The sequence below is a fragment of the Pithys albifrons genome, chromosome 7 (assembly GCF_047495875.1).
Source record: "Pithys albifrons albifrons isolate INPA30051 chromosome 7, PitAlb_v1, whole genome shotgun sequence".
Lineage (NCBI taxonomy): Eukaryota > Metazoa > Chordata > Aves > Passeriformes > Thamnophilidae > Pithys > Pithys albifrons.
Window position 1 is genome coordinate 1,430,755 of NC_092464.1, and position 15,097 is coordinate 1,445,851.

Sequence of the window (15,097 nt, forward strand, 5' to 3'; positions counted from 1 at the left end):
GTGTGCCATGGCTGATCCAGGGGCCTGGTGATCCTTTGGCTGATCCTGGTGATTCCAAAGGTGACACCAGTGAGATCCTGGGGTGGTCCTGGGGAGATCCTGAAAAGATCCTGGTTGTTCCATGAACGATCCAGGATAGTCCCGGTGATCCCAACAGTTCTGCAGCTCATCCACGTGTGGCCCTGCTGGTCTCCCATCTGATCCTGGTGAGATTCTGAGCATTCCAGGGGTGATCCCAAGGAGATCCCAGGAATCCTGTGACTCTGAGACCCACTGAGCCCACTGAGATCTTGGGAATTCTGCAGCTGACTCCGGTGTGGCACCGGTGATCCCAGGGGTGATCCTGGTGTGGTCCGGGGGATTCCGGGGGTGATCCTGGTGTGGTCTGGGGGATCCCGGGGGTGATCCTGGTGTGGTCTGGGGGATCCCGGGGGTGATCCTGGTGTGGTCCGGGGGATCCCAGGGGTGACCCTGGTGTGGTCCGGGGGATCCCGGGGGTGATCCTGGTACATCCCGAGAACATCCCGGTGGTGCTGCGGCTCCTCCCGACAGTCCCATGGCTGATCGCGGTGTGATCCCGGGGGCGATCCCGGTACGGTTCCAAAAGCATCCCGGCGGTGCCGCGGCGATCCCGCAGCTGCTCGCGGTGGGATCCCGGTGACAACGCGGCTGATCCCGGCGGTACCGCTCCCGGCTGATCCCGGTGTCCCTGTGTCCCGGTGCTCCCCTGTGTCCCTCTGTCCCTGTGTCCCTCTTTCCCAGTATCCCGATGTCCCGGTGCTCCGCGGTGCCGGCATTCGTCTGTCCCCCTGTCCCTGTATCCCCCTGTCCCGGTATCCCCATGTCCCTGTGTTGCGGTATCCCGGTGTCCCTCTGTTCCGGTATCCCTGTGTCCCGCTGTCTCCCTGTCCCTGTGTCCCTGTCCTCGTGTCCCCCTGTCCCCGCTCCCGGCTGTGCTGGTGTCCCCGTGTCCCTGTCCCGCTGTCCCTGTGTCCCTCCTGTCCCCCTGTCCCGGTATCCCTGTGTCCCTGTCCCGCTGTCCCTGTCCCCGCTCCCGGCGGTGTTCCCGTGTCCCTGACCCCGCTGTCCCGTGTCGCTGTCCCGCTGTCCCGTGTCTCTGTCCCTGTCCCGCTGTCCCTGCCCTGCTGTCCCGTGTCCCTGACCCCGCTGTCCCGTGTCGCTGTCCCGCTGTCCCGTGTCCCTGTCCCGCTGTCCCTGCCCCGCTGTCCCCTGTCCCTGACCCCGCTGTCCCGTGTCGCTGTCCCGCTGTCCCGTGTCCCTGTCCCGCTGTCCCGTGTCTCTGTCCCTGTCCCGCTGTCCCTGCCCTGCTGTCCCGTGTCCCTGACCCCGCTGTCCCGTGTCGCTGTCCCGCTGTCCCGTGTCCCTGACCCGCTGTCCCGTGTCCCTGACCCCCCTGTCCCGTGTCCCTGTCCCTGCCCCGTGTCCCTGTCCCTGCCCCGCTGTCCCTGTCCCTGCCCCGCTGTCCCTGCCCCGCTGTCCCTGCCCCGTGTCCCTGTCCCTGTCCCGCTGTCCCTGCCCCGTGTCCCTGTCCCTGCCCCGCTGTCCCTGCCCCGCTGTCCCTGCCCCGTGTCCCTGTCCCTGCCCCGTGTCCCTGTCCCTGCCCCGCTGTCCCCGTGTCCCTGTCCCTGTCCCTGCCCCTGCCCCGTGTCCCTGTCCCTGTCCCTGTCCCTGCCCCGTGTCCCTGTCCCTGCCCCCTGTCCCTGTCCCTGCCCCGTGTCCCTGTCCCTGCCCCGCTGTCCCCGTGTCCCTGTCCCTGCCCCGTGTCCCTGTCCCTGTCCCTGCCCCGCTGTCCCTGCCCCGCTGTCCCTGCCCCGCTGTCCCCGTGTCCCTGTCCCTGCCCCGTGTCCCTGTCCCCTGTCCCTGTCCCCTGTCCCTGCCCCGTGTCCCCGTCCCCTCTCCCGTCAGCGGGGCGGGCGGAGGAGGCGGAGCCGCGGCCGGGGCGGATCGCGGCGGGGCCGGGCCGTGCTGGGCGCGGGCTGCGGGGGGGCCCCGCCGGACCATGTGAGGAGCCCCGACGGGGCGAGCGGGGCCTCCCCGGCCAGGGGGCACTGCGGACCCCGCGCCGCCCGCCCGCCATGGGGGATTTCTACGACCCGGAGCACCCCACGCCGGAGTAAGCGCGGGCCCTGCGCGGCCTCGGGCCCGGGGGCGCCGGGAGCGGCCGGCGGGGCTCTGCCCTGCGCTCCCCTCCCCTCCGCCGCCGCCCCCCGGCCCTCCCGACACCCCTTCCCTGCGCCGAGCCCGCTGCCCGGCCCTGTCCGTGCGGCCGCGCTCGGGCCCGGGGTAGGCCGCGCATCCCCGGCCTTGCGTGATGGCCGCGGCCGGGCCGGGCGCGGGGCGGGCGGGCGGGCCGTGTCCCCGCGTCCCTTCGCTCCCCGCGTCCCTTCGCTCCCCGCGTCCCCGCGCTCCTCGTGTCCCCCTGTCCCCCGTGGCCCCCTGTCCCCCGTGTCCCCTCGCTCCTCGTGTCTCCTGTCCCCGTGTCCTCTCTCCCCCGTCCCTGTCCCCGTCCCGTCCCTGCCCGGGGCAGCGCGGGCGGAGCGTGCGGACGTGTCCCGGCCTCCCCGCGGGGCCATTTTTCACCACCTTCTTTATTATTTTTACTTTTATTATTACCACTAATATTATTCTCCCTGCTCAGCGAGCCCCGTCTCGGTTTTGCCGGTGGCCGGGGCGGCCCCTGCGCTGACCCCATTTTCTGCGGGAGGAAGGAAGGAAGGAAGGAAGGCAGGAGCCGGCACGGGGAGCACTCTAATGGCCGGGACCGGGCTCTGCTCCGCTCGGGAACTGCTCCAGTCCGGCCTTGCAGCCCGCCGGGCCCTCCGGCTCCAGCCCGGCCCTCCATCCCTCCATGCCTTCCATCCCTCCGTGCCCTCCATCCCTCCGTGCCCTCCATCCCTCCGTGCCCTCCATCCCTCCGTGCCCCCCATCCCTCCGTGCCCCCCATCCCTCCGTGCCCCCCATCCCTCCGTGCCCCCCATCCCTCCGTGCCCCCCATCCCTCCATGCCTTCCACCCCTCCGTGCATTCCATCCCTCCGTGCCCTCCATTCCTGCATACCCTCCATCCCTCCGTGCCGTCCATCCCTCCATACCCTCCATCCGTGCCCTCCCTCCATCCCTCCATCCCCTCTATCCCTCCATCCCCTCCATCCCCCCATCCCTCCGTGCCCTCCATCCCCCCATCCCTCCGTGCCCTCTATCCCTCCATCCCCCCATCCCCCCATCCCTCCATCCCCCCATCCCTCCGTGCCCTCCATCCCTCCATCCCCCCATCCCTCCGTGCCCTCCATCCCTCGGCGCTCCTGCCCCTCTGCCTTTCTCCCCCACCCCTCCTCCTGCCTCTCCCAGCGCTGGTTTTGCCCTTTTAGGCTTCCTTGGCAAAGGGTTTTGGGGCTCCCCAAACTTTGCAGGCTCTGGAGTGGCCTCTGGGCCATGGTGGGATGGAGGAGAAGCCAAAAACAGGGTTTGGAGGAGGACACAGAGCAAACCTTTCTGGAGTGGGTCTGGCTGTGCCCGCCTGGAGCAGCCCAGGAGCAGCTTCTCCATGTCCCAGGAGTGGGGCTGGTGGCTGGGCCGTCTGAAATGAGTGGGGTGTGAAGGATTTGATTTGGAATCCAGGCTGGGTTTTGCTCTTGGGGTGGGAGAACCTGGAGAAATCCTGGTTTGCTTTGGCTTCACCCCTTCCTGAGGGCTCCTCTGGGTCCAAAGGACTCTCCAGTCGATCCCCAAAGGTTTGTCCCACTTTAGGTATCTCCCCTTTGCAGTCTGGAGTGTTGGGAGGGATCCTGGCACGTGGGATTTGTGTCCCAAAGCGCCGGGATTGTCCCACCTGGGCGGGTGGAAGGAGCCGGAGTGGGTTCCCTCGGGATTTTGGGTGGAATTGCTGATGAATTGGCCTCATTTGGGGCCTTCCTTGGGCCGTCAGGTCCCTGCTGGGACTCGGGAGGCTCTCAGGAGTGTTGGTGTTTTCAGGAGGCTCTCAGGGAGTGTTGTGGTGCTTTCAGGAGTGTTGGTGTTTTCAGGAGGCTCTCAGGAGTGTTGTGGTGTTTCCAGAAGGCTCTCAGGAATGTTGATGCTTTCAGGAGGCTCTCAGGGAGTGTTGGTGCTTTCAGGAGGCTCTCAGGAGTGTTGGTGTTTTCAGGAGGCTCTCAGGGAGTGTTGGTGCTTTCAGGAGGTTCTCTGGAGTTGCTGTGGTGTTTTCAGGAGGCTCCCAGGAGTGTTGGTGTTTTCAGGAGGCTCTCAGGGAGTGTTGGTGCTTTCAGGAGGCTCTCAGGAGTGTTGTGGTGTTTTCAGGAGGCTCTCAGGGAGTGTTGGTGCTTTCAGGAGGCTCTCAGGAGTGTTGGTGTTTTCAGGAGGCTCTCAGGAGTGTTGGTGTTTTCAGGAGGCTCTCAGGAGTGTTGGTGTTTTCAGGAGGCTCTCAGGAGTGTTGGTGTTTTCAGGAGGCTCTCAGGAGTTGCTGTGGTGTTTTCAGGAGGCTCTCAGGAGTGTTGGTGTTTCCAGGAGGCTCTCAGGAGTTGCTGTGGTGCTTTCAGGAGGCTCTCAGGAGTGTTGGTGTTTTCAGGAGGCTCTCAGGGAGTGTTGGTGTTTTCAGGAGGCTCTCAGGGAGTGTTGGTGTTTCCAGGAGGCTCTCAGGAGTTGCTGTGGTGCTTTCAGGAGGCTCTCAGGAGGGAGTGTTGGTGCTTTCAGGAGGCTCTCAGGAGTGTTGTGGTGCTTTCAGGAGTGTTGGTGTTTTCAGGAGGCTCTCAGGAGTGTTGGGGTGCTTTCAGGAGGCTCTCAGGAGTGTTGGTGCTTTCAGGAGGCTCTCAGGAGTGTTGGGGTGTTTTCAGGAGGCTCTCAGGAGTTGCTGTGGTGCTTTCAGGAGTTGTTTCCCCATCCCTGCCCCGATTCCCGGCGTTCCTGCTGTTTCCATGGCGTGTTCCTCAGTGTTATGGCTTAGTTTGGGTTTGCTCTTCCCAGCCTGGGAGGTTTTACCTGGAGAAAAGGAATGTTTGGGGTTATTGGGTTGTTGGAAATGTCCCAGGATCTGGTGGGTGTTTGGGAGGAGTGGAATCCAAGCCAGGCCCGTGGCTGTGGATGTGCTGCCGGAGCCGGTGGGTTCCCCCCCATCCCGTATGGACCTCGGGGTGGGATGAGCTTGGTTGGTGTTTTGGGATGAGTGGCTGTTGTAGCTCCAAGCGTTGGAATTGGTGGGGACAGCAGAGCCTGGGGGATCATCAGGCTCAGCCTTATTGTCCTGGGAATCATTCCCTGAATGGTTGGGGTTGGAAGGGACCTTCAGGGTTATCCCATCCCACCTCCTGCCGTGGCAGGGACACCCTCCCCTATCCCAGGTTGCTCCAGGCCCATCCAGCCTGGCCTTGGACACTCCCAGGGATGCTGCTGAGCCGGAGGAGGTGGATGTTGAGCCGGGAGCTGAGCGATGGATGTGCATTCCAGTGGCTTTTACTGGAGTTTTCCTGTCAGGAAAGGAACTGTGCTTGGCTTTTCCCTGGTCCGTCGCTCTCTGTGTCCATTGTCAGCCAGAGCTTGGATTCCTGGGAACTTCAACTTCCAGCAGAGCCTCAAGTTTGGGCCAACCTGATTCCCTGAGCTTGGAGCCACCACCATGCTCCATGTGGAGCTTCTCCTTGGAGCTGCCTGGACCTGGACCTGCCTGGAATCCCAGACTGCTCTGGGTTGGAATGGACCTTCAATCCCATCCAGTGCCACCCCCTGCCATGGACAGGGACACCTCCCACTGTCCCAGGTTGTTCCAACCTGGCCTTGGACACCCCCAGGGATGGGGCAGCCATGGATTCTCTGGGAATCCTTTGTTGGATACTTCATGGATGGTTCTTGGTGCTGTTGCTTCCTTGGAGAAGATTCCAAGATCATCTCCAGCTGCTGCATCCCGAGGGAGGAGGAGCCCTTGGACAAGTGACACGTCGTGGCCATCGCAGGGAGTCGAGAGCTCCAAGGATTTATTTCCCTCCTGTCCTTGTGCTGTGATGGAAAACACATTTATCCAGCAGCTCCTGTGGCAGGGAGACCTTCCCAATGGGAATTCAGCTCCGGCCTGGGGGAAGGTGGATCTCCAGCTGTGCCACCAGTGGTGCTGGAGGTGCTTGGTGTGTCTGTGGATGCTTTGGAGGGGTTGGGATTCAGGGTTGGAGGTTTGGAGGGATTGGAATTCAGGATTGGAGGATTGGAGGGGTTGGGATTCAGGGTTGGAGGTTTGGAGGGGTTGGGATTCAGGGTTGGAGGTTTGGAGGGGTTGGGATTCAGGGTTGGAGGTTTGGAGGGATTGGAATTCAGGATTGGAGGATTGGAGGGGTTGGGATTCAGGGTTGGAGGTTTGGAGGGGTTGGGATTCAGGGTTGGAGGTTTGGAGGGGTTGGGATTCAGGATTGGAGTATTAGAGGGGTTGGGATTCAGGATTGGAGGTTTGGAGGGGTTGGGATTCAGGACTGGAGGTTTGGAGGGGTTGGGATTCAGGATTGGAGGTTTGGAGGGGTTGGGATTCAGGATTGGAGTATTAGAGGGATTGGGATTCAGGATTGGAGGTTTGGAGGGGTTGGGATTCAGGATTGGAGGTTTGGAGGGGTTGGGATTCAGGATTGGAGTATTGGAGGGGTTGGGATTCAGGATTGGAGTATTGGAGGGGTTGGGATTCAGGATTGGAGTATTAGAGGGATTGGGATTCAGGATTGGAGGTTTGGAGGGGTTGGGATTCAGGACTGGAGGTTGCGAGGGGTTGGGACTCAGGATTGGAGTATTGGAGGGGTTGGGATTCAGGATTGGAGTATTAGAGGGATTGGGATTCAGGATTGGAGGTTTGGAGGGGTTGGGATTCAGGACTGGAGGTTGCGAGGGGTTGGGATTCAGGATTGGAGGTTTGGAGGGGTTGGGATTCAGGATTGGAGGATTGGAGGGGTTGGGATTCAGGACTGGAGGTTGCGAGGGGTTGGGATTCAGGATTGGAGGTTTGGAGGGGTTGGAATTCAGGATTGGAGATTAGAGGGGTTGGGATTCAGGACTGGAGTATTGGGTTGGGATTCAGGGTTGGAGGTTTGGAGGGGTTGGGATTCAGGATTGGAGGATTGGAAGGGTTGGGATTCAGGACTGGACTATTGGAACCCTCCGTTGGGTTGTTGCCATGGCTCGGTGTGGATTCAGCCAGTCTGGAATTCCAGGCTTTGGGCTGTGGCTGTTCCTGAGGGTTTTGGAGGCCCTTTGGTGCTGTGGGGACTCCGGGGCTGTCCCGTGTCGGCGTCACTTTGGGATTGATGGTTTTGGTGCTTCCTGTGGGAATGTGGGTTCTGTTCTGCCTTTCCCTCAGGAAAAGCTTCCATGAGGTTGGTTCCCTTGGCACAAACTCCTGGAAAACACCCCAGTGAGGGCCTGGAGTGTGTCCTGGTCCACCTGGAGGAGCCGATGGGAGGGAAGGGCCCTTTCCCACCTGCATTTCCCTTGGAATGCTCCTCCCCTTTATTATGGAGCCTGATGATGATCCCACGGGATGGAACCCCAGGGGTTCCCACTTTAAGGTGTCTGGAAAGAGGGATTGGTGAAGGAAAAGTCTCTTTATACCTTGGAATTTGGGAGCCTGACTGTGGAGTTTGGGAAGCTGGCCCGGGACACCTGCAGGGAGGGATCAGCCCCAGCTTTCCTGGGAAAGCCTGAGGAGGTCCCAGGGTGGCTGTTGGAATGTTGGTCAGACACTTCCTAAGAAAGTTTCTTTTCCCTGGATTTTTTTCCTGTCTTTTCCCATTTTTTGAGGGGTAAATTTCCCTAAAAATGCCCCATCCCTGCAGCTGCTTCTCAACTTTTTGGGATCCATCCCAGAGGCTGCAGTTCCCTTGGGATCCCAGGGGATGGAGCAGGACCTGAAATCCAGGAAATTTTGGGCCAGGAGTCCAAATTTGATCCATAAATTTAATGTGAGAGGAAGACGCCTCGGGTTGGATTGGGAAGGAACTGGAGCCTTGGGAATGCTCCAGGTGGATCCTCCTTTCCCAGAGGGATTCCCACTGGCTTTCCCCAGCACTGCTCCAAGATTTTCCAGCTTTTCCACTTGGTAATTCCATGATTTCCTTCCTGAAATGCAGCAGCAGCTGGAAATCCAAAGTGTGCCATTCCCAGGTGGTTCTTTTTCCAGCCTTTTGCATGGAAATCCTCCAGGAAAAGCTCTGGAGCCGTTCCCAGGTTGGAATTTTAGTGCCAATTCCTGGTGTAAAGGAGCAGGAAAGGGGTTCATTTTCTTTCATGGAACTGAGAGCAATTCCCAGGATATTCCCATTCCTGCCTTAAGCAGGAGGTTAAACTTAATCTCTAATTATGTAGGAAATAAATACTTTGGGAATTTATATTAATTTATATTAAATTATTGATATTAATTTATCCCAAACCAGAGACCCTGAGCCTGGCTGGGCCATCCCAACGTTTTATTTGAAATTTTTGGGATGCAGGTTGGAGCTTTCACCCTTTGGAATGTGATTTTAGGGCTGGGAAGTGTCTTCCTGTTAAAGTGGGGAGGACTTTGGGGGAAACTGGGATATTTTGGGGCTCTGAGATGGGGAATTCTGGGAATATTCGGGCTGGGAATTAGGAGGTGACCTGGTGAAAAGGACCCAAATTCCATGGATTGTCTCAATAGGAAGCTTGTTGGAAACATCTTTGGGAACTTTGGGATGGAAGGGACAGGCCTGCTCCTTCCAGCTTTATTTTTGGGAATATGGAGATGTTGGGAATGAGCTCCAAAACAAAGGGAATTCTTTGTTTTCCAGGCGTTTGGGAGACAAAGCTGCAGTGCCAGGGGGTGCTGAGAAACCCAGGGCTGGAATTCCCTTGGGATGGCGATCCCTGGGGGGACAGGGGAGCATCAAATCCCAGGATTTCCCTGGAGCAGGAATGCAGGGGGTGGGAAAAGCCTGAGGGGCCTTCCCAGATCCCTCCCTGGGAGGGGGGAGTGGCTTTGATGCTTTCCCGTGATTTTGAGCCCAAATTCCTCAGGAATTGTCTCAGCTCAGGTGGAGCCTCGACAGCTCCAAGTGCTGGGAATGAGCTGGGAATGAGCTGGGAATGAGCTGGGAATGAAGCTGGGAATGAGCTGGGAATGAAGCTGGGAATGAGCTGGGAATGAAGCTGGGAATGAAGCTGGGAATGAGCTGGGAATGAAGCTGGGAATGAAGCTGGGAATGAGCTGGGAATGGAGCTGGGAATGACCTGGGAATGAAGCTGGGAATGAAGCTGGGAATGAAGCTGGGAATGAGCTGGGAATGAAGCTGGGAATGAGCTGGGAATGAAGCTGGGAATGAAGCTGGGAATGAGCTGGGAATGAGCTGGGAATGAAACTGGGAATGAGCTGGGAATGAAGCTGGGAATGAAGCTGGGAATGAGCTGGGAATGGAGCTGGGAATGAGCTGGGAATGAGCTGGGAATGAGCTGGGAATGAAGCTGGGAATGAAGCTGGGAATGAAGCTGGGAATGAAGCTGGGAATGAAGCTGGGAATGAGCTGGGAATGAAGCTGGGAATGAAGCTGGGAATGAAGCTGGGAATGAAGCTGGGAATGAGCTGGGAATGAGCTGGGAATGAAGCCCCATCCTGGCCTGGTGACAGCACCTGTGAGTAGATGGGATTGCCCTCATCATTATTATTATTCTTCCCAAATTCCTGGAGTTTTCAGCTTCCTTGACTTTCCTGGAATCCTTTTCCTGCTCCCAAACACGTTTGAACCTCAACAGAACAATTTAAAAAGAGCAACTTAAAAAAAAACCCAAACACCTTAAAAGGTCAATTTATCCGGAGGGATTTTGCTGTGCAGGGATTGCATGGAAAGGGATTTGGGAAAAATCTTTAACGTGGATGTTTATCCCACTTTTCCCACTAATTCCCTGTAGTTTTTAGTCCTGAAATTGGGATTTGCTGGAAGGAGGAACGTTCAGTTGTGGTTGGTCTGTGGTGGTGCCAAAGTGACCTCGGGCTGGAAAACCTGGAAAGGGAGAAAAGTGGGATGGAGGAGGGAGGGGAAAACTGGGAATGGGGATAAGAGCCTGGAATGGGGAGGTGGGGAGGCCTTGGCAGGGCTGGGAATTGAGCCTGAGCTTTAAGCCAGGCCTAATCCTGGATTTGGGAAGGTTGGAATTGGAATTCAATTGTTCAGTGAGGAGAGAAATGAGGAGCTCTGATCCTGGGAATGCTGCTCTGATCCTGGGAATGCTGCTCTGATTCCTGGGAATGCTGGTCTGCCCCCTGGGAATGCTGCTCCGATCCTGGGAATGGTGCTGTGACCCCTGGGAATGGTGCTCTGATCCTGGGAATGGTGCTCTGATCCCTGGGAATGGTGCTCTGATCCCGGGAATGCTGCTCTGATCCCTGGGAATGGTGCTCTGATCCCGGGAATGGTGCTCTGATCCCGGGAATGGTGCTCTGATCCTGGGAATGCTGCTCTGATCCCTGGGAATGCTGCTCTGATCCCTGGGAATGCTGCTCTGATCCTGGGAATGCTGCTCTGATCCTGGGAATGGTGCTCTGATTCCTGGGAATGCTGCTTGATCCTGGGAATGCTGTTCTGATCCCTGGGAATGGTGCTCTGATCCCTGGGAATGGTGCTCTGATCCTGGGAATGCTGCTCTGATCCTGGGAATGGTGCTCTGATCCCTGGGAATGCTGCTCTGATCCCGGGAATGCTGCTCTGCCCCCTGGGAATGCTGCTCTGATCCTGGGAATGCTGCTCTGATCCCTGGGAATGCTGCTCTGATCCCTGGGAATGCTGCTCTGATCCCTGGGAATGCTGCTCTGATCCCGGGAATGCTGCTCTGATCCCGGGAATGCTGCTCTGATCCCGGGAATGCTGCTCTGATCCCTGGGAATGGTGCTATGACCCCTGGGAATGCTGCTCTGATCCTGGGAATGGTGCTGTGACCCCTGGGAATGCTGCTCTGATCCCGGGAATGGTGCTCTGATCCCGGGAATGGTGCTCTGATCCCGGGAATGCTGCTCTGATCCCTGGGAATGCTGCTCTGATCCCGGGAATGGTGCTGTGACCCCTGGGAATGCTGCTCTGACCCCTGGGAATGCTGCTCTGATCCCTGGGAATGCTGCTCTAATCCCGGGAATGCTGCTCTGATCCCGGGAATGCTGCTCTGATCCCGGGAATGCTGCTCTGACCCCTGGGAATGCTGCTCTGATCCCTGGGAATGGTGCTCTGATCCCGGGAATGGTGCTCTGATCCCGGGAATGCTGCTCTGACCCCTGGGAATGGTGCTCTGATCCCGGGAATGCTGCTCTGCCCCCTGGGAATGCTGCTCTGCCCCCTGGGAATGCTGCTCTGCCCCCTGGGAATGCTGCTCTGATCCCGGGAATGCTGCTCTGATCCCGGGAATGCTGCTCTGATCCCAGGCAAACTCCTCTTCCCTGCCCGAAGCTGATCTGGAGTCCTGGGTTGGGGTTTCCTGGTGCAATTCCAGCCTGTCCATCCCACCTGGGGCATTCCAGAGGGAAGGATCCAGTTCTGTGGGAGATCCAGGCCTGGACAGACCCCGGGATGTTCCTGAACTTCAGGAGTTAATTCCATCAAGGCAGGAAAACTCGGCTTAAAATTCCTCTTTCCTGCGAGGCATTTCCTTGGATGGCTCTTTGTTCCTGTTGGGGCAAAGAAAGGGATTTGGGCAGGGATTACCCGGGAATTGATCCCATTTCCATGAGAGTGGTGGGAGGTGCCGCTGGAATGTCCTGCCCTGCTCCCAGAGGAGGAGGGGGAGGTTTTCCAAGGAATTCTGCAGGAGCTTTGGAGTTCAGGTGGGGGTTTGTTCCCTCTGGTTTTCCCTTTTCCAAATCCATCCTCATCCTTTCCCTCCTTTCCCCTTTTCCCTGAAAATTCCTGGGAATTCACGATCCCAAATTCCCTTCCTTCCTCAGGCACTCCCTGGCACTGAGCAAAAAGGGAAGAGCAGGATTTGGGAGAAGTTTGGGAATTCCCAGGAATTTTGGGAAGGAGCAGCATCCTGTTAACCTCTTAGATATTTTCTTCTTAACTGGATCTTTTTCCTGAAGAATTCCTAAAATGCTGGAATTCTGGTGGAGAAATAAGGAAATAAATGAGGTCACTCCTCATTTTTTAACTGAAAGGAGAAATCCTTTTCCAAAGATTCAGCTCCTTTTTTTCCCTGGAATGTCCAACCCTCCCTTTTCCTTCATATTCCAGCGTGGCACAAACGGTGTCCCTTCTCCTGCTCCAAAATTCCAGCTCCAAAACCTCCGGGAAAATGTTGACTAAAGCGGGAAATGGGGATTTTGGGAAGCAGCAGGGCTGGATTTCAGGGATGTGCTGCAGGAAAAGGCACCTTGGCTGGAATTGAGATAAGGAATTTCTGAGGGATTTCCCCCCTTCCTGTGTGTCCTTCTGCCTTTCCTCTCTCCATGTTTTTTTTGGGAAGGAGCAGGATTTCCAATGACTTTCCCAGCTGTTTCTGGTTGTGCATTATCCATGTGCAGGGCAGGATTTCTGGGAGCAGGGACACTTTGGGATATCAAATCCCAGCGCTCTGCACCAAGGAATTCCTCACAGTATTCCAGGAATTCCAGGGACAGCTGTGCTTTCATCCCTGTGTTTTCTCCCACAGTTGGGGTGGCGGCTCGTTGGGCCTGGGAATGTTCCAGCAAATCCTGGGAGTGGGAATTGAGGGGAAATCAGGTTGGATGTTGGGAAGAAATTCTTCCCTGGCACAGATTTCCCAGAAAAACTGTGGATGCTCCATTCCTGGAAGTGTCCAAGGCCAGGTTGGAACAACCTGGGATAGTGGGAGATGTCCCTGTCCATGGCAGGGCTGGGAATGGGATGATCCTTAAGGTCCTTCCATCCCAAACCATCTGGAATTCTGAGCTTGAGAGCAGCAGAGGGAATTCCATCCCCAGCATCCAAGGAATTCCGTCCCCAGCATCCAAGGAATTCCATCCCCAGCATCCAGGGAATTCCATCCCCGGCATCCAAGGAATTCCGTCCCCAGCATCCAAGGAATTCCATCCCCAGCATCCAAGGAATTCCATCCCCAGCGTCCAGGGAATTCCACCCCGGCATCCAGGGAATTCCATCCCCAGCATCCAAGGAATTCCATCCTCGGCATCCAGGGAATTCCATCCCCAGCCTCGTGGTGCAGAATCCCAGGGATGCAGAGGGAAAACCTGCCTGGAAAATTCCTTGTTGGAATTCCCAATTTCCACCTGCTGCTTTCCTTCTCCCTGCTGTGGCCGAAGGTGATCCATGGAATTCCAGCTGCTTCCCAGTTTATTTGGGCCCCCCCCAGCCTGAGCCAAACAGGTGAAATCCCGAATTCCCGAGCTGGAAGTTGGGATTGAAGTGCCCTTTTTCCAGGCAGCAAAGGGCTCTCGGGTGGATCCCTGTGGATTCCTGAGCGGAATTCCCACCAGGAATGAGGCTGTTCCTCCAGACCCAGAGAGGGGGAAAGTTTGGGCTTCCAGATTTCCCTCCTTAAGGAGAAGAAAAGAGGGAAAAATTTATGGAAGAGCGGAGGCTCCTGAAGTTTGTCTGGTGCACTTTGGAATTCTGGGGGAATTTTTTGGCATTTTTAGCACGCGGAAAACTGGGATAAAATTCCGATTATTGGATGGGATGCACTTTAAATGTGGGGGTTGAGCTCCCAGGGAATGCTGGAAATGCTGAACCACGGAGTGGGAGCAGATCCTTAATTTTTAGTGATATTCCCAGGAAAAACTGGGATGTTCCCAGCAGGGGAGAAGCTGGGAAATTCTGAATATATGGAATTTTGGTGGAAAAGTGGCTCCAGGTAAAGAGTTCTCCTAGAAAAGTGGCTCCATGGAAAGGATTTCGGTGGAAAATTGGATCCATGGGAAGAATTTTGGTGGGAAAAAATTGGATCAATAGAAGGAATTTTGGTGGGAAATTGGATCCATGGAAGGAATTTTGGTGGGAAATTGGATCCATGGAAGGAATTTTGGTGGGAAAATGGATCCATAGGAAGAGTTTTGGTGGGAAATGGATCCATGGAAAGAATTTTGTTGGGAAAATGGATCCATGGAAGGAATTTTGGTGGCAAAATGGATCCATAGGAAGAGTTGGTGGGAAAATGGATCCATAGAAGGAATTCTGGTGGGAAATGGATCCATAGAAGGAATTTTGGTGGGAAATTGGATCCATGGAAAAAATTTTGATGGGAAAATGGATCCATGGAAAGAATTTTGGTGGGAAAATGGATCCATGGGAAGAACTTTTGGACCGGGTGGTTCTGGCGCCGTCTCTGCCTTTGGAGGGCTCGGAATCCGAAGCCTTTGGCTCTTTCTTCTGGAAGTGGATGTTTCTGGATCAGCTGGTGCTTGAAGGGAAATCTGGGAATGTTCTCCGATGGTGAGACCAAACTGTGGCTCAGAACTGATGGAATTCCAGCCAAATTCCAGCTCTGGGCTGTGTTTGGAGCCGGAGAGGGATTTGGGAACCTCTGGTTGTCCCAGGACGGAGCAGGGGGAACTGTCCATGGATGGGTTGGGGTGTGTTGGGAGGACCGGAAAACTCCTGGAAGTTCTCCTGGGAATTGAGCAAAGCAGGGACAGGGTCGGCCTGTCCTTGTTCCTCCTCCTTCCTTGGGGGGAAACTGCTTTGCTTGGAGCAGGAAACTTGGGAATTATGGAGAGCTGGGCTTGCCCCTTGGCTGGGATCAAGGGAATGGTCCTCATTAATTCACTGACTGCCAAAATACTTGGCATTAATTGATTAATTACTTGGTTAATGAAGTGCTGCCATCGTGGCAGAGACCCAGGGCCTTCCCAAGGCTGTAATTCCTCTTTAATCCTTTCTGTTCCTAAGGAAAGGATGGAAATCCAAAGCATCCCAAATCCAGCCCCTTCAGTCCCATGTTTGGGGTGTTGGATGTCCCTCGTTCCATCCAAGGTGTTGGAATATCCTTTGGAACCCTCCGGAAGCGCCGCCGATCCCACAGTTCTCTCCGGAAGGGTTTGCTCTGTCTGAGCCCACCTGGAATTCTGCAGGGTGGAATTTTTGGGCCCACCCTGTGCTCCTGTCCTGGGTGGGGCTGGGGGTGTCCCCTCACAGTCCCCTCAGTGTC

At 56.6% G+C, this 15,097-nt stretch overlaps 1 protein-coding gene across 1 annotated transcript in view; it reads left to right on the forward strand.

Moving 5' to 3' along the window:
• Positions 1 to 1,966: 1,966 nt before the first annotated feature.
• Positions 1,967 to 15,097, forward strand: part of SETD2 (SET domain containing 2, histone lysine methyltransferase) — a 68,310-nt gene continuing 55,179 nt past the window's right edge. The window contains exon 1 of the mRNA XM_071559869.1: positions 1,967 to 2,134. Coding sequence (XP_071415970.1) covers positions 2,097 to 2,134 — 38 coding nt within the window. The 5' untranslated portion in view covers positions 1,967 to 2,096. The remainder of the gene's footprint in view (positions 2,135 to 15,097) is intronic.